We start from the raw sequence: 24,236 nt of genomic DNA on the forward strand, positions 1-24,236 counted from the left end.
ACAGTATTACTGGATACAGTGAAGTAGAGCATAACTTTTTAAAAGAGCCAAGGAAAAGATGCATATTCGTTATGCTTGTATTTTATGAGGGTATCTCGGTGCTTCGGCAAATACCGAAATACGTACCGATAACTAGATAACAGTGCCATCTATTAACGAAAAAAATAACGAAGTCTAGTTCACGTATTTAGGTTAATTTACAACTTAAAAACTCTTCATATAAAGAAAAAAACCTTGTCACATATGAATAGTTTCTGGAAATTAATTTACGCTAAATAGAAGCAAGAACATCGTCAAAAATCCTAAGAGAACCTTACTTTTAATGCTTTGGGTGCATTAAAAACTATATAAACTGCATTCTTATTGCATTTTTCATAAAAAAAAAACAAAAAAAAAAAAAAAAAAAAAAAAAAAAAAAAAAAAACCTTCAAATATTGATTATTTTGCATTTTTGGAGTCATATCTCTTCTGCCAGATCAGAGTTGTAGGCGCCGTAACCCTGGAACATGTGCTGTAAACCTGGAAATAATTTCTGATAAATATAATTGAAAGTGTTGTAACCTCGGAACATCGTAAGCCGGGGACTGCCTGTATAAGGCTACGTACAGTATTATTGGATACTGCGAAGTAAAGGATAAACTTTTAAAAGAGTAAAGGAAAAGATACATATTCGTTATGTTTGTATTTTATGAGGCGCTCTTGGTACCTACTCTAAGAAACTGGAAACCAAATATATTTTAACAAGTGCTGTAAAACCGAAATGCCGTTACCCGATGGTGATGGTAACCACGGGGCGCCTGTACACTAATTTACCAGTTTTTCCATCATGAGAAGTATAATCCAACTGCTTTCTACTTTCATAGTCATACCATTGGCACAATAGTACTTCCATAACATCATCCTAATGCGTTACTTAACTTCAAAACATTTATGCGTAATCCTTTTATATTTTCTTAAAACTTCTAGACAAAAAAACATTGATGTCAACAGAATCTCAAGAGATCATAATTTCAAAAAAATATGATGGGTACAAAAGGCCTGTACTACTCTATGGTAGAGAAAATGGCACTAACAAGGGAATTGGAGGTGTTTTTGAAATAGTGTAACCATAAAATGTTTAGATTCAAGGCTGGTGTAGAATGGGAAGATGTATTACAAATGAGGATATCAAGCAGAGATGTAGTATCAAGCTGGATAAAAAGACTGATTGATGTCTCAAAGATTAAGATGATTTGGAAACATGACGAGAAGGGATAAGAAATTTTTGGTCAGAAAAGCACGTGTTAAGGAAGCAGCATGACACACCTACATGTAGGAAGACCCAGGATATCTTGGAGAAAGGAAACTCAAGAAGACCCACACCTAATGGAAGTTCAGGCATAAAAAGCATGGGAAAGAGATGAGCAGAAAGACCTCATTTTATATGTCACTGTCAATAAGAACAACTACTCTAAGACATAAAAACACTTAATAATTATAACAAGTGGATTTACTCATAGTAATTATATAACAATATATAAATTTTCATAATAAAATTTATTATTTGGATACTTACCTACTGTTAAATTAGCTATATCTCCCCGCCGATTGGGCAAGTCGGCATTCAAACAAAAAAAATCGAATGGCTGCCTGGATGACTGTCTAGTTTACCTGTTCTCCACCAGGTGTGTTTCGAATGTTTTAGCTCTTGTCAGAATTCTCCTTGATAGTCCACTAAGTTCTGGGGAGGCTGGGTGGGTCTACTTTAACAGTAGGTAAGTATCAAAATAATAAATTTTATTATGAAAATTTATATTATTTGAGATGAATCTTACCTACTGTTAAATTAGCTGATTCCCACATTAAGACGAGGATGGTGGGTAGTGCAGCTAGACAAAATTCTGCTCAGCCATTCGAGCTAAAGGTTTCTTATACGAAACCCAAAACATTCTCACCTGATCTGGAATCCTTGGTGGATTTGACTACCACCAGAAGTTGGATTCCATTCAGGGAGCAAGGCTCTCATACTTATGCAGCAAAGAGTAGCCTTGCGGAGAAAACCGCTTCGATTCAGCCAGCATGAAACGCAAGCGGTATGAGGGACCCCTGTGCCTGGGTCAAAAAGCCCTATCAAACGACAGTCACTTAAAATGAATACCTTTACAATATAAAGGTACGCTCCTATACAAAATTTGTACCTTCACGCTCCCCAAAATATTAAAACCCCGGGATTTAAACAAAAGAGCCTAAAGAATTGCTCTTTTTTGGTTCAGGAAAAGACTAACCACTACTAGTAGTGGATTAAGGGCTTTACTGTTTTCAAACACAATTCTGTATACTTAAGGTAGTGATCTGGCAAAAAACTGAATTGTACTTCTACTGTGACACATCAATCCTATTCTGGAGCCAATTGACTTAACACTAAATGACGTTGCAACTGCTGCTCACATTATGAATGTTTAACTTCAATAAGGTAGAAGATATGGAGCTAGTTCTCATACACTAGCCTATCCATTATGTCACAGAGGACCCCGTGTTCCTTGACAAAGTTTCTAAAAATCATAACACAAAAGGTTAACTTTGCCTCTTCCAGGCTTAACCTTCACAAATACATTCTAGGTTTTCTAAAACCACAAAACAAAAGTTAATTTTGCCTTAAGTTTAACCATTGGCAAGGCGTTATAAGTTTCTAAGAATCCCAACACAAAAGGTTAACTTTACCTCTTCCAGGCTAACCTTCACAAATACATTCTAGGTTTTCTAAAACCATAAAACAAAAGGCTGATTTTTGCCTCTTCCAGGCTAACCTTTGACCACAACATCTGTTTTTCTTAAAACCACAAAACCAAAGGTTAATTTTGCCTCTTCCAGCATTTACCTTTGACAAAGATGTTCAAGGTCTCTAAAAGGATGATAAAAAGTTCTAGGTTTAACCTTTAAATTTAAATGCCCAACAGGATAGAGAAGTTTCCTCTTCTCCCCCCCCCAAAAAAAAGGGGTTAGATTGGAATTCTTACAAGAAACTGTAAAGCATAGCCTTAACATCACCCTCAGCTCTAAGGCAGAAAGCTAAAATAGCATTCCCTCACACCAGCTTAAAGAAGGGTGTTGACAGCAAATTTACCTATTAACCACTGCTAAATAAAAGGTTTTACAGTAAATTCAGATAAAGTTTAGCCCCCCATCTAAACTTCAGAGAGAGACTGATATAGAGATGAAGGGGCTTCAATCTCAACACCTTACAGTGTTGGTCCTCAGCAAGATCTAAAAGTACTTGATGCAATACTGAGGAAAGTACGTATGGAACGATAACAGTGAAAAGTCTTATCTATTCTAAACAAAAAACATTGAAGTATACAAGGTTCCAGTGCTGAAAATTCCTCCAGAATGGTACCCTCAGCAACACACAGACCACTGCTTCTGACCCCAGGCCATGGCAGTTTTAAATTAAGGACAGATCCTATGATAACTTGAAAATCTTATTATTGGGAGGGGACATTCTAACCTCTCCAAGCAGTTAAGGAGATGCCTACGTCAATGGATCTGTATGAAATTGTGTAGTAAAGTTGATTTCTTCTCAACGGAAGAATGAGACATCTACCAAGAGCATTGGAAGTTCTGAAAAGTTTTGCCCTGAGGCTACAAGGGCTCTACAGGAGACTAAGCAATTCTTGAACATGAAATTGCTCAATAAAATTCAGAGTAGATACCAAGACCTGAGCCTGAATTAGGCAAAATTTAAGGAAACATCCACTGATCAAGCCTGAGGGCCAACTAAGTAGTAGTAATCATTCGGCTGTCCCTGTTCATCTACATGCTAGGAAGCTAAATGAGTGTTCCTTAAATCCACCCAAGTGCCAAACTTATGGATGTCAGGGCCCTTGTAGGCAGTTGTTCTTCCTGAATCCCCAATTGCTAAAACACTCTCCTTCCACAGGATGGGTGATTAAACCAATATGTTGTTTCATTTCACTCAAAGCAGCAAACTCCCCACAAAGACTTTGTTTCTGACCGGGAATAAACCTGCTATGCATCCTGATGTCTTCCCACTGCCCTGACATCTAAAAAGTTTTACCAGGTGTAGTTGACCATTCTATATTGCATGAAAGGTTAATGACACTAGTTAAACTCTGTGTTGCATGACAGAGGGAAAAAAACAAAACTTAGACTTAGGTTTAAGAACCAAATGGACGATTCCTGGTTAAAGTGTCCCTCCTAGAGTCCTGGAGCCAAAGTTGGTTCTGGATTACTTACAAATTTAGGTTCTGGATTACTTACAAATTTAAAGTTATTTGTAAGTCTTAATTCTTACGCTGAAACCATACATTAATTGAGCATGATTATCTGAAAATAACCCAAGAGGCCATGTTTCCTAATGAGGAAAAGCCCTTACCATATAGGAAGTTTCTTTCCGGTCTAAAATCTTCAAGCAGCACATGCCTATTCATCTTGAACGATAAGCATGCATAATTAAATATCCCCATAGATAAGAATGGGGATATAAAGAATTAACAATATAGTGCATAGAAATTGGGCCAGAAGCAACAGGTCCTTGGCCTCTGGAATACTGTTGACAGTGGGCTAACTTGAATAACTGATTCTGTAGAAGTGTCTTGCTCCTAAAGTCGACACCATCTACCAATGGGCAACAAGTCCCTGACATAACTTACAGAGGGCTGCACACTAACCCAAACAAAGTGCACAGAACAGCAATACCTTCTAGTAAAAACCCTTTGAAGGAACTTGCATGACTGTGGATGTATGGTAAGTGGAATGAATACATTCTGTATGTGTACCACAAGTCTGACCATTCTTTGGAAAGATCTGGTTGCAAAACAGTTTCAGGATCGTCAACTGTTTCTGAATCTGCACCACCAGCTTCGCCCAAGTCGAATCCCTCGAAGTCTCGGGCGGGTACGGCATCAGGCCAGAGTTTCCTCCACGAGGAATTCAAAGTTCGCCTTGAAAGCTCCTGCCAAGCTTGGTCGATGAGTCGGATGCATATCACAACATCGAAATGCTCCTTCCAAAATTGACACAAGGTGAGGTTTGTGGTATCGGTGATGTCGAAACATCTCTTGAAAAGATGTTTTGTATACAGCTTCTTAAAGTTCGATATCACTTGCTGGTCCATGGGCTGGAGGAGAGGGGTGGTGTTAGGCGAAAGATAAAGAACCTTGATGAAGGAATACTCTGCTAGGATATCTTCCTCAAGGCCAGGAGGGTGAGCAGGGGCATTGTCCAACACCAGCAGGCATTTCAGAGGGAGGCACTTCTCTTCCAAGAATTTCTTCACTGTCGGGCCACAACACAGATTTACCCACTCCGTGAACAAAAGCCTCATTACCCAGGCTTTCGCATTAGCCCTCCACATCACTGGGAGCTTCTCCTTAAGCACTTTGTGGGCCTTGAAGGCTCGAGGAGTCTCGGAATGATAAACCAGTAGGGGCTTCACCTTGCAATCCCCGTTGGCGTTCGAACAAAGTGCGAGTGTTAGCCCGTCTTTAATAGGCTTATGCCCGGGTAGCTTCGTCTCTTCCTCCATGATGTACGTCCGACGAGGCATTTTTTTTCCAAGAAAGGCCAATCTCATCACAGTTGAAGACTTGCTGAGAACTGTAGCCTTCCTTGGTCGTCATCTCGTCGAATGTCTTAATAAAGGCTTCGGCCGCTTTCATGTCCGAGCTGGCCGCCTCCCCATGCCGCACCACCGAATGGATGCCAGTCCATTTATGGAATTTTTCGAACCACTCATGAGAAGCCTTGAACTCTGGGGTTGGCATCGATGTCCCTTCTCCTCTGTCGTCTTCGGCCTGGGCAATCAAATCGCCGAAAATAGTGCTGGCCTTGTGGCAGATTGCCGTCTCCGTTATCATATCGCCAGCGATTTCTTTGTCTTTTATCCAGACAAGAAACAGCCTTTCCATCTCATCGTGCACATGGCCTGTCTTGCTAGACATAACAGTAACGCCCTTGGAAGGTGTAGCTGCTTTGATGGCATCCTTCTGCTTAAGGATGGTGCCTATTGTCGACGGATTTCGGCCGTATTCCTTGGCGATCTCACTCAATCGCATGCCAGCTTCATACTTTTTAATTATCTCCATCTTTGTCTCCAAAGAAAGCATCCTCTTCTTTCCTACTTCAACTTTCTTGGGACCCATGACTACATATATACTGTACGTAATTAAGTTATGTAGTACGTACTATACGTATGAAGTAAAGTTCTCACACAACACGATAAAGTAGTACTACAACGAAATCACTAACAAATTTACATTAATAAACGAAATCGTATAGAACGAATAAATTCCGCATGCTTACGATACCGATGATGCCGCAGTGGCCGAAAAAGCACGCCGCTACGTAGAGCACGATGGGAGAGATGCTGACCAATAGGAGAGCAGGATCCTATGGCAGTGACTAGCATCAGGAACCAATGGGAGAGTGGGAGGATGGTGGCGAGTCTACTCAGTTGGCGGTGCGTGAGTTAAAATTGTTATCGGTGGTCCGGGTGAATCTGGGGGCTTTACAGCAACAACCTTTTGTATCTTGAACAATTTTCATATGTAGAGCCACAAAAATCTTCATATTTGCTTTCTTATCTCGAGTTTTTCGTAAGTTGAGCCTTTCGTATGTTGAGGTACCACTGTATTACTTATTGCGCCACTACAGGATTATGGCGCCACTTGACTGGTCTAGTATTCCGAAAGAAGGTGTGCGGCGGCCGTAGGCTTTAAAATTGCTTAGTGTCGAAAATCCCTTAGCGTTAACAGCCAGGAACAGAACCCCTGCCGCTAACCAAGGGTCGCCAGTAGTATATTTTACTTATTATTTGGATGTCTCAAGAATCTATACAATCATGACAAAAATAAATTTTTGAAAGTAAATTGTACTTTTCCAAACTATACAAACTTGAGGTCCTTTATATGAGGAATTACTTTCAGCGTAGTTCAAATTACAGCCGTTAAATTCTTGAACAAGGTGGTTAGGCAGTAACTACCAGTAGGCCCACCTGCCTGGATGTAAACACTCCACTTTGCCTTTTGGCCCAGGTTCAGATTGAGGGGTGGCATGAGGTGGGCATAAATGTAAAGGACCTCAGGTTTGTATAGGTAGGAAAAATATAATTTACTTTTAAAAATTGTGATTTGTTCCTACACGATATACAAACCCTCAGTCCTTTACATGAGGAAGACTCACTGATTGATGGGAGGAATGTGTGTGAGCCTCTAGAACTGACTGAAATTCTGCACACCTGGGCTATTCCTCTTGGTCTTAAGAGCAAGGAGGAGTACCCTGCCTCTGACAACTTGACTGGAGTAAAGAGCTGTATGATCATGAGTCAAGACTTCTGGTCCTTTTCGAAATGAGTGAGGAATCGTAACTCATCCGAAAATGGGGTGGGAAGAATATTGTGTCGGAGGCATTAATTCAAAGTTCTGGGAAGGGTTTGCATTATTGCCAGTCTCTTTCCTCCCCTTGCTAGAGGAAGGAGCAGGATTGCTTCTATGATTCTGATAAGAAACATAGAAAGGAAGCTCTATGTTTAAGCCTTACTGCATCAATTGCCCGACCAGCCAGTGTAAGCTCGAGTCCAATCCTTAACCCGAAGGAAGAGGAGTGGAAGGACGAGGTGGGAAAGGTGAAGAGGCCAGTCACTCCCGCATCCTTCTTACCTCCAGAACCGCACACCATAGGCGAGATGCAACTTGTCCTCTTGAAGGAGCTAGGTAAGCAAACACAACCTGCAAGCATCCACCACCAGTCCAACGAAAGGAGGTTCCAAGGACCTGTGGGCAGACCCGAAGGAAGATAGATATAAATATGGTCGCAATGAGACCTCCTTACCTTACCTTACAGACCTTACATCTTGTTCGGGTTGCCCCAGGTCCCTCAGTGTGAGGCACCTCTAATGTCTACCAGAGAGTTGCTAGTACATCTTCCGGTATATTTTGCATCTTCCAATCTTGGATGGTCTGGGATGCAGTTTAGATATTTGTCGAGCTTATTCTTAAACACATCTACGCTCACTCCTGATATATTCCTCAGATGAGCTGGCAACGCATTGAATAGACGCTGCATTATCGATGCTGGTGCGTAGTGGATTAATGTCCTGTGTGCTTTCCTTATTTTTCCTGGTATAGTTTTTGGGCACTATTAATCTACCTCTGCTTGCTCTTTCTGATATTTTTAGTTCCATGATATTTTCTGCTATTCCTTCTATCTGTTTCCATGCCTGAATTATCATGTAGCGTTCTCTTCTCCTTTCTAAACTATATAATTTTAAGAATTGTAGTCTTTCCCAGTAGTCTAGGTCCTTAACTTCTTCTATTCTAGCTGTAAAGGACCTTTGTACACTCTCTATTTGTGCAATATCCTTTTGATAGTGTGGGTACCATATCATATTGCAATATTCAAGTGGACTACGAACATATGTTTTATAAAGCATAATCATGTGTTCAGCTTTTCTTGTTTTGAAGTGCCGTAACAACATTCCCATTTTTGCTTTACATTTTGCCAACAGAGTTGCTATTTGATCATTGCATAACATGTTCCTATTCATCATCACACCAAGGTCTTTAACTGCTTCCTTATTTGTGATGGTCTCATTATTAGGTCCCTTATATGCATATAGCTTTCTTTCTCTGTCTCCATAATTTATTGATTCAAATTTATCAGAGTTAAATACCATCCTATTTACCTCTGCCCAATCATATACTTTGTTAAGGTCTCTTTGTAGAGCGTTCCTATCTTCATCACAAGTAATTTCTCTACTTATTCTTGTGTCATCTGCGAAACTACTCACTACCGAATCCTTCACATTATTGTCTATGTCTTCAATCATAATAACAAACAGTATTGCAGCTAACACCGTACCTTGCGACACACCGGATATTACCTTGACTTCATCCGATTTCTCGTCGTTTGCAATAACTATCTGTTTTCTGTTGTGTAAAAATTCTTTTAACCATCTTCCTACTTTATCCACGATATTGTGTTTTCTAATTTTCTTCGCTAATATATTATGGTCTACTTTATCAAAAGCTTTTGCAAAGTCTAAATAAACCACATCTGTTTCATTTCCGCTTTTCATATTTTTGAATATGTTCTCACGGTGGACTAACAGTTGGGTTTGTGTACTTTTTCCGGGTACGAAACCATGTTGTCCTTTATTAAACAAATTATTTTTTATTAAATGTTTCATAATATTTTTCTTCATTACCCTTTCATACACTTTCATAATATGTGATGTTAGACTCACAGGCCTATAATTACTTGCCTCTAGTCTTGATCCACTTTTGAAAGTAGGGGTAATATATGCTAATTTGTGCTCATCATAAATCTTGCCTGTATCTACACTTTGTCTTAATAATATTGCAAGTGGCTTTGCGATAGAATGAACTACTTTCTTTAACAAAATAGCAGGAATTCCATCAGGCCCTGCAGCAGCTCCATTTTTAATTTCATTAATAGCCTGCACAATATCAGCTTCATTAATATCTATGTCAGCTAAATATTCACTATTTTCATCCCTTACTTCTATATCATTATCTTCATTATCTATTCTAGGGGTGAATTCTCTCTTATACGTTCTGCCAGTATGTTGCAAACCTTTTTCCTTTTTTTCATTCGTTAATCTCCCTTCAATTCTCAGAGGGCCTATTTCTATTCTTCTTTTATTCATCTTCTTCGCATATGAGTATAATAGCTTGGGGTTTTTGCTTGATATTTAATAGGGTTTTTTCTTCCAAGTCCCGTTTTTCATTTTCTTTTGATTGTATAATCTTTTGTTCTGCATTTCTATCTTACTTTTTAGTTCTATAACTTTCCATGCATTTTTTTCTTTTGCAAGACCTTTTTTCCACTTTCTGATTTTCTGGAACAAGATCCTTCTGTCTCTTGGTATGCATGAATGATGTTTACTTTTCTTCTTCGGTATATATTTTTCCACTATTTTCTCCAATATTTTATATAATATCTCCGTATTTACCCTTATGTCATCACTTACGAAAATGTATCCCAATCTTTGTTAATTCTTCATTAATTTCTGACCATTTTATATTTTTACTGTAGAAGTTGTATTTTCCATATCCTTCCCACTTTTTCATTTCTTGCTTATCTCTATTTTCACTTGCTTTGGAATGAACTGTTAATTCTATGACATTATGGTCTGAAATATTCGCATTATAAACTATTATTTCTTTAACATAATTCATCTCGTCCACAAATACTAGGTCTAAAGTATTTTCCTTTCTTGTTGGCAGGTGATTTATTTGTTGAATGTTGTATTCTAGTAGCATATCTAATAGCTTTTCAAATTGCCTCTTATCTTCTGCACTACTATTACTCTCTTTTTTATATGTATAAGTACAACCACAATCTCCTATTCGTTCTTTCCATTCTACGAAAGGAAAGTTGAAGTCACCAGATAGGAGAATAGTCCAGTTCCTTGTGATTTCTACATATATCATCCAATTTTTCAATTATTAAGTCAAACTCTTTAGTATTAGGAGGTCTATATTACTATGTTCATCAATTTTTCAGATTCAAATTCTACCGCTATTAGTTCACATTCTGAGTTACTATATTTCTCATATATTTTTCCTTGTTTTTTGTCTTTCCCATATATTGCGGTTCCCCCTTGATTTCTTTATTTTTTTCTATCTCATCTACCTTCCTGTCCGACATATTCTTCGGAGTGATGAAATGTACCCATCCACTGGACTATGCAACAGCAGAGAAGTCTCTCACGGTCTAGTAAGACTCGGAGAAAGACGTTGTCATCGGACACTTCTGCAATGGCAGCCCGCAGCGGATAAAGACAGAAACTCCTTGAAGGGTGTCGATCCTTTATAGGTACAGCAACACACCAACAGGACAAATTAATGACTGATCTGGATCAACCAATACAAAGTCCAGACCATAGCTCATGACAGACTCGGACTCTTCAACAGATGCCGACTGACTGCACTCAGTGCGCTGTCATGCATCCGAGACATAGTCACAACATGACACCCGCCTTTTGAAGGGTTATGCTGAGAACAATCATACAAATCATCTATCTTGTTCGACACCGATGTTGGGAGACGAGATGATGTTTCTCTCAAGGCATGCGCACATCAGACGATGGTCAATTGCCTTCTAAAGACCAAGGTCCCTGTGATGGCAAGACAAGAGGTTTCTTATCAGTAGTTGAATCTCAACTAAGAAGAAAGAATACTATATTACTAGTGAATGACTAAGGTGAATGTGGACCTACGTCTTCACAGTTGAACCGAGAATAGAAAAAGTCCCATCGATGACACCAACCAGTGAAGATGGCTTTAATCCCTGTTGTTTTACAGAGGGCTGAAAAGCTAATCTGCTATTTCATTGCTGTTCAGTGAAAAAGTCGGAGTTTGCAATGAAAGCGGAGCGTCTTTCAGTAATGAAAACACAGGGATTGTACTGCCTAAAGAACCGCTTCTCGTGGGTTGGATCTGGGAGGATGTTTCTATTTAGTTTGGAAGCAGAGCTGGCAGGGCTGGGAACAGTCGAAGTCTTCCGTTATTCATTAACAATATGGGGTGAACAAAGAATAATTGAACACTTTACGAATTACAAAAGGCAAGTGCAATGAAGCGGAAGACTAGGCTACAGACTTTGTTGCCGTAGGGCAAACAGAAAGATGATAACGAGTCTAGTGAGATATATCTTTGTCTGAAAATTCTCGCAGCGGTAAAATGCGATGCAGGAGAGATGGGCATACACGTATGTGAGAATTCCAGCTAACCAGAGACATAAGTCTGAGATTGCCGGGCAGAGATTCAAACTGGTAGTCAATCCTTGACAGAGGAGAAATAATACCAAACCGCAATACCTCAGAGAGCAAGCAGTGCTGACTGAGGCAGCGCCATACACCGCTTGCTCAACTTGTTGTCTTCCTGACTTGCCTGGTATTCCATTCCATGAAGGAATGCGTTCAGCTAGAACCATCAAGCACAAAAATAGATACACTCAAGCATTGCATTTTAACCGAAATGGGAGGGAAGAAAACCCTCCTATTCAGTGATAATGCAAATGCTGTGGTAATGTTGGTAAACAATTCCACTAATCATCTCAAAATCGGAACCGGTAACTCTTGGGAGGGCTGAAAGACCGTCCCGAGTTCCAAGTCAATTGTAGAGAAGATACTATTTATCTCGGTCACATACCAGAAGGACATCTACCACCCACCTCTCCGCCCCATAACTCTGCCACTTGGCCCGATGGCCCGCCAGGCAGCCCCCCACCCATGACACAGGAGAGGGAGAGGCCCCTAACCTACCGACGGCCCCCTTTACCTCTGCCCCTTGGGCCCCTTCTTGGCTTAAAGGAACGAGAGCGAAAGGGGCGTTGATCCTCTGACCTAGGCTGAGTCGAACAGGAAGGCCCTGCCCAACTCGCATTCCTCGACGGCCTACCAGGCGACAATCTCCTTGACTGCTGCTGGACAGGGGAGGAGGAGGAGCCGGACGTCTCCGAGAACAAGACTCCAACCTTGATACGGCCTGGTGCACCAGTCGGTCTTTGGTGTCAGCCCGGTGCCGGTCTATTGCATTCTCTAGCTCTGTCCAAGGAAACAAATATTGGGACACCAACAGATCTCCTTTCCTCAATGCCAGCAAGGACTCCGTGTCAACTGATCTCTCCATCCTAGACAAAGCTGCGTCTCTTCTAATCAGAAGAAGGTTAGCCCACAAATTAGCACTGAGGTGAGCCAAAATATGAAAACGCCTTGCCCCCCCGGACTGCAACAGACTGGCAAGCGAGGATGCATTCACCCACCCTTCCGGGGACCTGTCAGAAGCAATCTTGGCAATGACCACAGACCACAAGTCCAGGCAAGAAACCGTCTGTAACATGGAACCTGCCGTAGATTCCAATGCTGAGGCATCTTCCGGAGACAAGGACGGAGCCACCAACCTCACCTGCTCCAAAGTCAATCCCGGCTTCAGGCGAATGATATCTGGGTTAAGATGGCATGACATAAAAATACAGAGTTCGTAGCGCAGAGCCCCTAGAGCGAAGTGAACCGTCTCGGTCCGAAACAGAGGTGTTAACCTTATGCAAGACCGGCTGAACATGTCCTGACAAAGGAAGTTGAAGAGATGATTTGGGATCCTGTGTATTTGGGATCCTGTGTAGCTCCCACCAAGGCTTCCAAGCAAGAAGGAGTGTAAGACAACTGAGCCTGAGTCCTACTTTCCACATTGTTGAACCCACGAATGAGATCAACAACTTCCGAAAAGGAAGACAAAAACTCTTACGTGTCTCCCTCCTCCTGCTTCGGCAACGGAGACCAACAAGAAGAAGGATGTGCAGGCTCCTCTAAGGCACCTTCCCCACTAAAATTAACGGAAGGATCAGCACCCAAACAGGCTGAAACCCCAACTAACCTGTCTGGGCTGGGTCCATGCGTCAGCTCCCAAAACGAACCCATTACAACACTAAGAACATCACTACATACTCCTACAACAGATGACTCATTAACATGTCCGTGAATGGTCACAGGCGTGGCAGACGTACGAACATGAGTTGGAGAGGAATCCCGAACACTCAAGATCGAAGGAGAATGCCCCAGAGTCAAACTCTTGGGAGCACCAGTGAGAGGGGCAGGGAAACACTCCTGCTGCACCAACTCCGCACTCACTACCTTTGACCTCTTGACAGGCGCCTTGAGATCCTTATGGCGACGAATAGGCCTTGGAGAAGAAGGTGCACTTGCATCATATGCACGGACATGGGAGGTTGCAACACGCTCGCAATGTGCATGGATGGGGGAGGTCGCAACACGCTCGCCATGTGCACGGATGGGGGAGGTTGTAACACACCCGTGTTTCGAAGCAGAGGACAAAGCAGCCACTGCAGATTGCACACGGGAAGGTACACTAACACTCTCCAAAACACCAACACTCTCGAGAACACGTCCGTGTTGTTCCTCCCTCGTAGGCGAAGAAAGGGCAAAGTCCTTAGCCTTCTAACACTTGATACGCCAACGTGGCACAGAGGGGGAAGAGGGAGAGGAAGACAGCACTGGTATTTTGGCAGGCGGCGGGGATGAAGCAACACATTTCCTACCCAACCAACAAGGTAGCCAACTTTTCATCCAAAACAGGGTCCAACCTCTTAAGCACTGCCTGGCATATAACCTCAGACTGATTTGCGAGAGAAGGCTCTGATGACATGGAAGGGAGATGTAGTGAACTGGGCTGCAGGGATGACATCACGGCTGAGAGAGGCAGTGCAGAGGAGACGACTGGGAGTGACGTCTTCGATGGGAGTAACATCACAAGTGGTGATGACATCACTGCTTCCCCACGATGTGAAGGGAAATCAGACACCACTGGCGGAGGAATAGACAAAGACGGATCCCATGATGTCATCAACGGGACTGACGCCACGGCTTCCCTCCGACTCGAAGAAGCGGCAGCAGTCACTGGCGGAGCGATACAAGATGGCTGACCTCAACTACTGACGAAGACGAGGCCGGGAGGAGGGGGGATGGCCTAGCCAGCCTGAGGAGGGGGGTAGCGAGCCTGCATAAAGTGCGTTAGCATCCCCTCCAAGGACGGGGGACCCCCTAGCCCGAGCATCTTTCAAATCGCCGCCATCTGGGATGCCTCTGACTCTGGAATAAATGAGAATGATGAAAATGCCTCCCCCTTCCCAGGAATCAAATTAATTAATAAAGAAGAAGGGGCGACATTACAAACATCAGCCTGGTGGCCTCCTGATACTTCCAGTGACGAATCAATGGAAGAAAAGGAAGGAGACACAGGAACAACGCTACTATGGGGGGATGAATACTGCAGGAGGCGAAGCATTGGGAAGAGGCGAAAAAGCTTCCCAAGAAGGAAGAGTTGAAACCCTCCAATGCTCTCTATTGCTATAAAACGACTTCCACTGCTTTTTAGGCCGTACCTGGCATTCCGTGCAAGGATTCGTTATAGTACAAAAAATGATATTGTTATGTTACAATAAAGTTTCATACATACTTACCTGGCAGATATATACAATTAAAGGCCCACCCAGCCTCCCCGCAGGAGACAGGTGGAAGAGAGAAAATATGATAGAAAACGGGGATAGTTCCTAGTCCTGCCGCCCAGGGCAGGCCGGTAGATCACCTGACCTACCTGTAGCGAGTGGCGCGAAATTTGAATTTCTGTCGGGGACGACGGAGTCTTAGCTATGTATATATCTGCCAGGTAAGTATGTATGAAACTTTATTGTAACATAACAATATCATTTTCATACAATCAACTTACCTGTCAGATATATACATAGCTGATTGGCACCTTTCGGTGGAGGGTAAGAGACAGCTACTATATGGAATAGACAGGTAAACAACATATGTTGTAGGTATAAATAAAACCTTGGTTCCTACCTGATAGGTGGTAGACTTCGTGGGTGTTTGCCCAGTAGTCTGCATCACCTCAAGAAACTTTAGCGAGATATATGATCTATGGCCAAGAGTTCTTGTGGGTCTGCCGATGGGGTCTTATCCGCTTACTCGGCAGAGCCTAAAAGGACTTTGTCAATGGGTGCTGATCCACTTATATGACAATACACCTTATGAAGGAGCACACAACCAATCCCGACCACCTGATCCTAACCATATGTTAGAACTAAGGATTGTTCCGAGTTATCCCCGAACTCGTCACAACAACCGTAACTCAAAACCACTACGCACACATACATAATTTCTAAAAAAAAATTTATACTCATCTAATTAGATATGACAAGATTCTCTTACTGAACAACATAGACGGCCGCCCGTGCTAAACCAAGTCCTCCATTGTTCGAAGAGATTCCAGACCATATCCAAAAAGAAGAAAAGTATATACTTTTAAGGATTGGTGTCGGCTCCCGTACCCAGAATCGTATCCGCCGATACGAACGGACCTAGAGAAAAACACTTCTCATATGTCACACGAACGTCTTTCAAGTAATGAGATGCAAATACTGAGTTGCATCTCCAAAATGTCGTATCTATGATGTTTTTAAGCGACATATTCTTATGAAACGAGAGAGACGTCGCTACTGCTCTCACTTCATGAGCTTTAACTTTCAACAGTCGTAACTGTTCGGCAGAACAGACCTTATGCGCGTCTGTAATGACGTTCCTCACAAAGAATGCCAGCGCATTCTTGGACATCAGTCTTTTTTTTTTTGTGGGGTCTTTTACCGCGCACCAAAGACCTTGTCTAGAGCCTCCCATCTGATGCTTCTCTGAATGTAAAACTTTAGAGCTCTTACAGGGCATAGAGATCTTTCTGCTTCTCTTCCTACGAGACTCGATATGCCTTTGACTTCAAATGACTTAGGCCAGGGATTCGAGGGATTCTCATTCTTAGCTAAAAACAGTGTCTTAAACGAGCAAATAGCTGAGTCTCCCTTGAAACCTACTTTATCTTGCAGAGCATGTAATTCACTAACTCTCTTTGCCGTAGCTAAAGATAATAGGAATAGGCATTTTCTGGTGATGTCTCGAAACGAAGCCAGATGAGGAGGTTCGAATCTTTCAGATGAAAGAAACTTGAGGACCACGTCTAGGTTCCAGTTCGGAGGGACCGGTTCCTTCGACTTTGAAGTCTCAAATGACCTTATGAGATCGTGGAGATCTTTATTATCTGCCAGATCTAATCCTCTATTCCTGAAGACAGCCGAGAGCATACTTCTGTATCCCTTTATTGTGGATACAGCTAGATGAGATTGCTCTCTCAGGAATAGAAGGAAATCAGCAATTTCCGTTATAGAGGTAGTGGAGGAGGACAACTTCTTAGATCTACACCACCTTCTAAAAACCTCCCACTTCGATTGATATACTTTCGTAGTGGAGGTTCTGCGTGATCTCGTGATCGCGCTTGCAACTTCGCGAGAAAACCCTCTCGCTCTGACGAGTCTTTCGATAGTCGAAAGGCAGTCAGAGCGAGAGCGGGGAGGTTTTGATGGTACCTCTTGAAGTGTGGTTGTCTGAGAAGATCCGTCCTTCTTGGTAGGGATCTTGGAAAGTCTACGATCCACTCTACCACCTCCGTGAACCAATCTTGGGCCGGCCAAAAGGGGGCTATCAATGTCATCCTCGTCTCCTTTGACGCCACAAACTTTTTTATTACTAATCCCAGGATTTTGAATGGAGGAAAAGCATATACGTCTACTCGAGACCAATCTAGCAGGAAGGCGTCTACCATAAGAGCTCTTGGATCTTCCACGACCGAGCAAAAGACTGCCAGCCTTTTGGAAATGAATGTGGCGAAGAGATCCACATGAGGTGTCCCCCACAGCGACCAGAGATCTTGACACACTTCCTCGTGTAGGGTCCACTCTGTATGAAGGACCTGGTTCCTCCTGCTGAGTCTGTCCGCCCTCACATTCTTTACTCCCTGCACGAACCTTGTCAGAAGGGAGATGTTCCTGTGAGACGCCCAAAGCAAAAGGTCTCTCGTCAGTTCGTAAAGGAACGAGGAGTGAGTCCCTCCCTGTTTTCGAATGTAGGCAAGTGCGGTGGTGTTGTCCACGTTTACTTGCACCACTTTGTTCGACACCAGAGGTTCTAGACTCTTCAAAGCCAGATGCACGGCTAAGAGCTCTTTGCAGTTTATGTGCCAAGTCACCTGCGCTGGTTCCCAGGTGCCTGACACCTCCTTCGAGCCTAATGTTGCTCCCCAACCTTTCTCCGACGCGTCGGAGTACAACACTAGGTCTGGGTTCTGTGTCCTTAGAGAGATCCCTTTGTTCTCTTCCAGAGGGGGCAACCACCATTCCAGGTGCGATCTTATCTCCACTGGAATGGGAAAAACGTCCGAAAGTTGTCCAGTTTTCCAACTCCAAGACTTCTTGAGGAAGAATTGAAGCGGACGTAAATGAAGTCTTCCTAGCGGGAAGAACTGTTCGAGCGAGGAAAGGGTCCCTAGAAGGCTCAACCATTCCCTCGCCGACGTATGTTCCTTCCTTAAGAAGAGAGAGACTATCCGCAAACCTTTTGCAATTCTCTCTTGCGAAGGAAATACTCGAAAACCCCGAGAATCCATCCGAATCCCCAGATAGACTAAGTCCTGTCTGGGGGTCAGCTGCGACTTCTCGAGGTTCACGAGCAATCCCAACGCTTTGATCAGATCTAAAGTTAACTTCAGGTCCTCCAAGCACTGTCTCTCTGATCTGGCCCTGATGAGCCAGTCGTCCAGATACAGAGAGATATTTACTCCTTTGAGGTGAAGAAACCTCGCCACATTCTTCATCAGGCTTGTGAAGACCTGAGGAGCTGTGGACAGGCCGAAACACAAGGCTCTGAACTGAAAAATCCTTCCCCCCGTCATGAAACGGAGGTACTTCTTCGATGAAGGGTGGATCGGGACGTGAAAGTAGGTGTCCTGGAGATCTAGGGACACCATCCAATCTCCTTGTCGTAATGACGCCAGGACTGAAGCAAAGTCTCCATGGAGAACTTTTCCTTCCGAACAAATTTGTTCAGAGAGCTGACGTCCAGTACTGGTCTCCAGCCCGCCTCCCTAGGCTTTCGCAACCAGAAAAAGGCGATTGTAAAACCCCGGGGAGTTTTGATCTAGTACTAGTTCTATCGCTCTCTTGTCCCACATTTGTTCTACCATCGATCGAAGAGTATCCCTCAGCACAGGATCCTTGTACTTGGCTGTTAGTTCCCTTGGTATTGACGTTAGGGGAGGAGTGTTCAGGAAAGGGATACGATATCCCTTCCTTATTATAGCCAATGATGACGTGTCTGTGTTTATAAGTGTCCAGGCCTCCACAAATCCCAGGAGCCTGGCACCTACTGGTGCTTGGAGGAGAGACAAGCTTCATTTTCCCTTTTTAAAGGGACGAAAGGCAGGCCTACCTCTCTTCTCCGGAGCCTTCCTTCTTGCGGGAGGTCTGGAGGTCGGACCACCTCGAAAGGGCTGAACCGATGTACTCGGTCCTTTCTTGTCAGATGTAGAAGCAGGCTTCTTCTTCCTTGCTGACTGCGTCAGAAGATCCTGAGTCGCCTTCTCAGTTAAAGAATGAGCAATGTCCTTCACCAACTGAGAAGGGCAACAAAAAGTCAGACAAAGGCGAATACAGCAGCGCTGCCCTCTGAGCGTGGGAGGACTGCCTTGGTTAAAAAGGCACCATATACCGTCCTCTTCTTTAGAAGACCTGCTCCAAACAAAGAGGAGATTTCAAAAGAGCCATCCTGTACCGCTTTGTCTATACAAGACAATATGCACAAAAGGGCTTCCGGTTCGATTCCTTCCGAATCATGGGCTTTCTTGGACATCACCCCAAGGGACCAATCTAAGAAGTTGAAAACTTCCAATACATGAAAGAGTCCCTTGAGGAGATGGTCCAGTTCAGAAATGCCCCACGTAATCCGTGCCGAGTTGAGACCCTTGTCGACGTGAAGCGTCAACTAAGGTCGAAAAGTCTGCTTCTGACGTAGACAGGAGAGCAATACCCATATTCTCTCCCGTCTGATACCAAATGCCTCTTTTACCAGCTAGTCTCGCTGGAGGCATGCAGAAGACCGTTCTTACTAAGTCCTTCTTAGACTTCATCCAAGAGTCTAAGGATTGTAGAGCCCTCTTCATTGAAATGGTGGGCTTCATTTTGAGAAAAGACGAAGACTTCTTCGTCTTAGCACTCGAAAACAGAGAGCGCGGAGAAGGAGGAGCGGCAGGAGTCAATTCGTCTCCATACTCCTCTAGAAGCAAGGCAGTCAAAACTTTATAGTTCGACAGTCCTTCTCTTCCTTGATATTCTTCATCCGAGTTTCCTTCCAACTCGGGATCTAAATGAGTCTCCGCTCCCACCTCTGTACGTTCCTCCTCTGGAGGAGACAAACTCCTAATAGGAGAGGGGCTAAGGGAATGATATTCTTTCCTCTTCCCCGCTTTAATAGCCTTGGAAGGCGCCAAAAGCTCAGGCTTCTCTCGATAAATGAAGACGCTTCCCGCTTGGATACGCTTCTCGTCCGCCAAGCGTCCTGGCTGACGCCTCCCGCTTACTTGGCTGCTGACGTCCGGATGACGCCTCGCGCCTGGAAGACGCTCCGCTCTCAAAAGGCGTCCTACTTGGCGCCAAAATATTGGTTGGCGCTTCACGTCTACCAACAGCTTTCAAAGACGCTTCACGTCTAAAAGACGTCTCACGTCTCTCTGGCGTTACGTAACTTTCGTAAGCAACCGATCTCGCTCTCGAACCCGAAGCTTCTGTAATATGTTTAGAAGCTTCACGTCTGCATGACGCTTCTCGCTTAGCAGGGGAGAGAGGACGAGACTTCTTGATTGGAAGCGCAACGTCCTTCCTACGAGCGCTAAAAACTCCCACTAGAGAGGCCAGTTGCTCTTGAACTGCCATAATAATTCTCCTTGAAGCTTCTCCCACGTCAACTGCATGACGCCTTTCGTCATCAATCGGGGGAGAAGTAGGAAAGGTACTTCTGCCTACTACTCGGGTGACGCTGGACGCCCACCCTTTCGCCTTCTTAATAGAAGAGGGAGCGTCATCTGAGAAACGCTCTGGGCTCGAATCAATTTCGGGTTCTTTCATATGACGCTTCAGAGGCCTCGATAAATTCGACTCCTTCCACCCTCGTTTAGGTGAGGGAGAGGGAGAGGATGAGGAAAACACTCACGAAGGACGCTTTTCTAGAGAGCCCTTGAGCAGCCTGCCACGAAATAGAGCTAGCTGAAGGGACGTCTGACCGTTGGGGATTCCCCACGACCTCCTTAAGGCTTTCGACTTTCCTTCTCCTCTGGGCATGGGAGCTTGGAAGAGGTCTAGGCCTGGGAGCGTCGCAGGGACGATCAAACGCCCCCTCCACAACACTGGGGGAACTCACTTCACTGTAATGCTCACTTTCACTCGCCTTACCTTGTAAGTCCGCCATTTTGGACTTCATGTCTCGAATCGTAGCTTTCAGATCGGCGATTTCCGAGGCCGATTCCGAAAGTACACTTTGTGAATGAGAAACATAGGGAGAATCTAAATCAGTAGGATTAGAATTATCAGTAAAAGGCTCAATAGGCCTTGAACTCACACCCTTTCAGACGTCTAACCCTATCCCTCTCTAACTTCTTCAAATAAGAAGTTAAAGTCTTCCACTCTTCTGCATTTAATCCCTCGCATTCATTACAAGTATTATTAGCAGAACACTGAAACCCCCTACATTTACGGCATACAGTGTGAGGATCAACCGAAGCTTTCGGTATCCTCACCCTGCAGCCTACATTCACACACATTCTCACACTCACATTTGAATCAGACATACTGAGAAAAATCCAAAAAGCAATTCCAAAAACAGTCCACAGTAGCGAATGCCAAAAACACGATCCAGATACGTCACCAAAAAGCCGAGAAACGATGATCAAAGGATGAAATAAGAATCTAAGTCAGGAGGTAATAGCAACAATGTTGATACCACCGGCGACAGAGAAAATATGATAGAAAACGGGGATGGTTCCTAGTCCTGCCGCCCAGGGCAGGCCGGTAGATCACCTGACCTACCTGTAGCGAGTGGCGCGAAATTTGAATTTCTGTCGGGGACGACGGAGTCTTAGCTATGTATATATCTGACAGGTAAGTTGATTGTATGAAATTAGAACAACACCAACTACACGTGATGTGGAGATTAGTCACTGCCAAAGCCAAAAAATGAGAACATGGAAAACCTGGAATTCCGGGGCACACATGTCGACGAGGCCGAGAAGGAGCAGAAAAAGCCATATCAGCCAAACAAACAAACACACACACACACTAAGCGCAAGCAAAATGGGCAATGAACCAGGTAAAGGCCAAGAGAGGTTAAACACTACTCTTACCCAGGCGGTTAAAGAAAAGACTGACGCAGTGGCATAGGTGAGTGGTCTTTGACCACTCTTCACCCGATCTATGCATGCGTTGCCAGATATCACAAGATTCCTTGCTTTCATCTGTTTTTTAACCGGATTCAGCTAAGCGCTACAAATTATCCTATTGTTAAGACCGAAGGTCTGTTCACGTATGAACAACTTATGCATGGATGGCACAAAGGATTTCCTCTTAAACCAGCCAAAAATTTGGAATAAAGTCAATTTAACAAGTTTGATGGTTAAATGAGAAGAAACCAAAGGGATTGCTGCAAAGTACTTTTGTTACCATCTACAATGTGTCATAAAAGGCAACTTTAAATCACACTCCATACAGGATCAAGAATTTATAAACAGCTGAGGAGCTTCAAATAGATATGCCATAAAGATATTCTTGAAAACCAAATCTTACTGAGGCACTTGAATATTTGCACTTAACATATCCCAAGCATTGTGTGTAAATACTTGAAAAAAAGCTGCTGAACACAAACCCTGAAGCTAGCAAGTCAGTGGTAGGATTCCAAGCACATATAAATACTTCAGACTCGTGGCCCCGCAATATTGTAGCTTTATTCAGTGGAATTTCAACACTGTTATCAACATCCATGTTTTCTCCCGCCGTACCTAGAACATAAGTGAAAATACAATAATAAAACACAGTAAAAATCTCAGGTTACAGTGTATATTGCAGATTTTGTTGCGTATTTCTTTTTATAGCAGCAATGTCCCAAATAGGTATACTAACACAGCATAAAGCTTCCATTTCCCTGACTTACCCTCATCGCCATTTGTGCTAGGTAGTTCCGTTTTCACAACAGTCTTTTGTTGCTGATTTTGCTGTTGTCTGGAAGCAACAACATCTGGCATAACAGCATCGATAAGTGACAGACTGTCGATGAGCCTCTCTGAGCCATCCTGAAATATAAGTGCCTTGTATTATTCTGATACCAGAATGCTGCAAAAAAAAAAAAAAAAAAAAAAAAACAAAAAAAAAAAAAAAAAAAAAAAAAAAAAAAAAAAAAGTTCGACATGTTTAAATAAAAATATAAAATACCTACAAAAGTGGATAAAGTACATATTGCCTAATTCCATTCTGTGTACTAAATAACTAACCTAATTTTATCTAGATGTAGTTCATATGTAACAAAGATTGCAAAACCCTACAGAACAATCAATTAAAGCAAGGAATTCAACATTTTAAACAAGTCAGGTATATAGCCTAATAAATAGTTTGTGGCAAAGAAGAAAAATATAAGAAGATAAGGCATAAGAATATTTCATTATATAATTATAAAACAAAATTATAGACATGAGAATGTTTTGCAAAGCAGAAAAATACAATACAACAGTAGGAACAATTTACTGAAAAAAAGTTACATAAATTCAAGCTTACAATGTGTGTTAACAATAAGAAGGGGATGAAGTTGGCTTTAGGGGGAGTGACTTTCGACCTCTGACTTGGTATTATGGAAATTCAGATTAGTACTGCATTTTTGGCTAAGAGAATAGCTAAATTTTTTAATATAAAAACTTTAATGGCTAAAAGGTCATTACATATTTACTCAGGGTCCAATGGGTCCAATGGGTCCAATGGGCAACTTCTTTCCAACATACAATTCTCCAGTTTTTCTCTTTTCTATAATTTTCCAAGGAATAAATTACCCTGTTTTCCATATACAGATACCAATGGTTTGTGTGAATAGAGGTTTGTTCCATGTCTCTCTAGGTATGTTCTGCTAATGTCTTCATCTGCTTGTTTATATAATTACAATAGTTATGTTGAAAGATGTATAAATTGTCAATGACGACAACTATATAGGACAAAAGCATAAATTTTGGCCAGAAAAAGGGCCAAACGAGAATATATTATGGTATGGAGAATCTTGCCAGTCATTTATCATCAACGTACTGTAGTTTTGCGTTTTTTATTCATACTTTGTTCTAGAACGCTGAGTGTCAAAAAAGAAGCTTGTACTTTGAGGTAAGTATACATATTCACTGTAAGGTGCAATACTTTAGGATTTACTTAAGTAAATCTATATGAAAACTTTGAAGCACAGTCTTTCAAAATATGGAAGTTTTATTATAAAATATTAACCCTCTTACGCCGAAGGGGTATAATAAAAATTGTCTCCCGTATGCCAAGGGGGTCTCGGAGTGAGCACGGAAGCGGAAAAAATATTTTTTTTTTAAAATCACAGCATGCTTAGTTTTCAAGATTAAGAGTTCATTTTTAGCTTCTTTTTTGTCATTGCCTGAAGTTTAGTATGCAACCATCAGAAATGAAAAAAAAATATCATTATCATGTATAAAAAATGCTATATATGATAGCGCAAAAACAAAATTTCATATATAATTGTATTCAAATCGCGCTGTGAGCAAAACGGTTAAAGC

At 42.6% G+C, this 24,236-nt stretch overlaps 1 protein-coding gene across 1 annotated transcript in view; it reads right to left on the minus strand.

Annotated features, from left to right (window-relative positions):
* The window catches only part of LOC135195070 (F-box-like/WD repeat-containing protein TBL1XR1), a 144,729-nt gene that overhangs the window by 50,081 nt on the left and 70,412 nt on the right, over positions 1–24,236 (minus strand). Inside the window, exons 4-5 of the mRNA XM_064221445.1 lie at positions 22,619–22,757; positions 22,334–22,466 (exon numbers count right to left, since the gene is read on the minus strand). Of these exons, the coding sequence (XP_064077515.1) occupies positions 22,334–22,466; positions 22,619–22,757 (272 nt within the window). The remainder of the gene's footprint in view (positions 1–22,333; positions 22,467–22,618; positions 22,758–24,236) is intronic.

The sequence above is a fragment of the Macrobrachium nipponense genome, chromosome 15 (genome assembly GCF_015104395.2).
Source record: "Macrobrachium nipponense isolate FS-2020 chromosome 15, ASM1510439v2, whole genome shotgun sequence".
Classification (NCBI taxonomy): Eukaryota; Metazoa; Arthropoda; class Malacostraca; order Decapoda; family Palaemonidae; genus Macrobrachium; species Macrobrachium nipponense.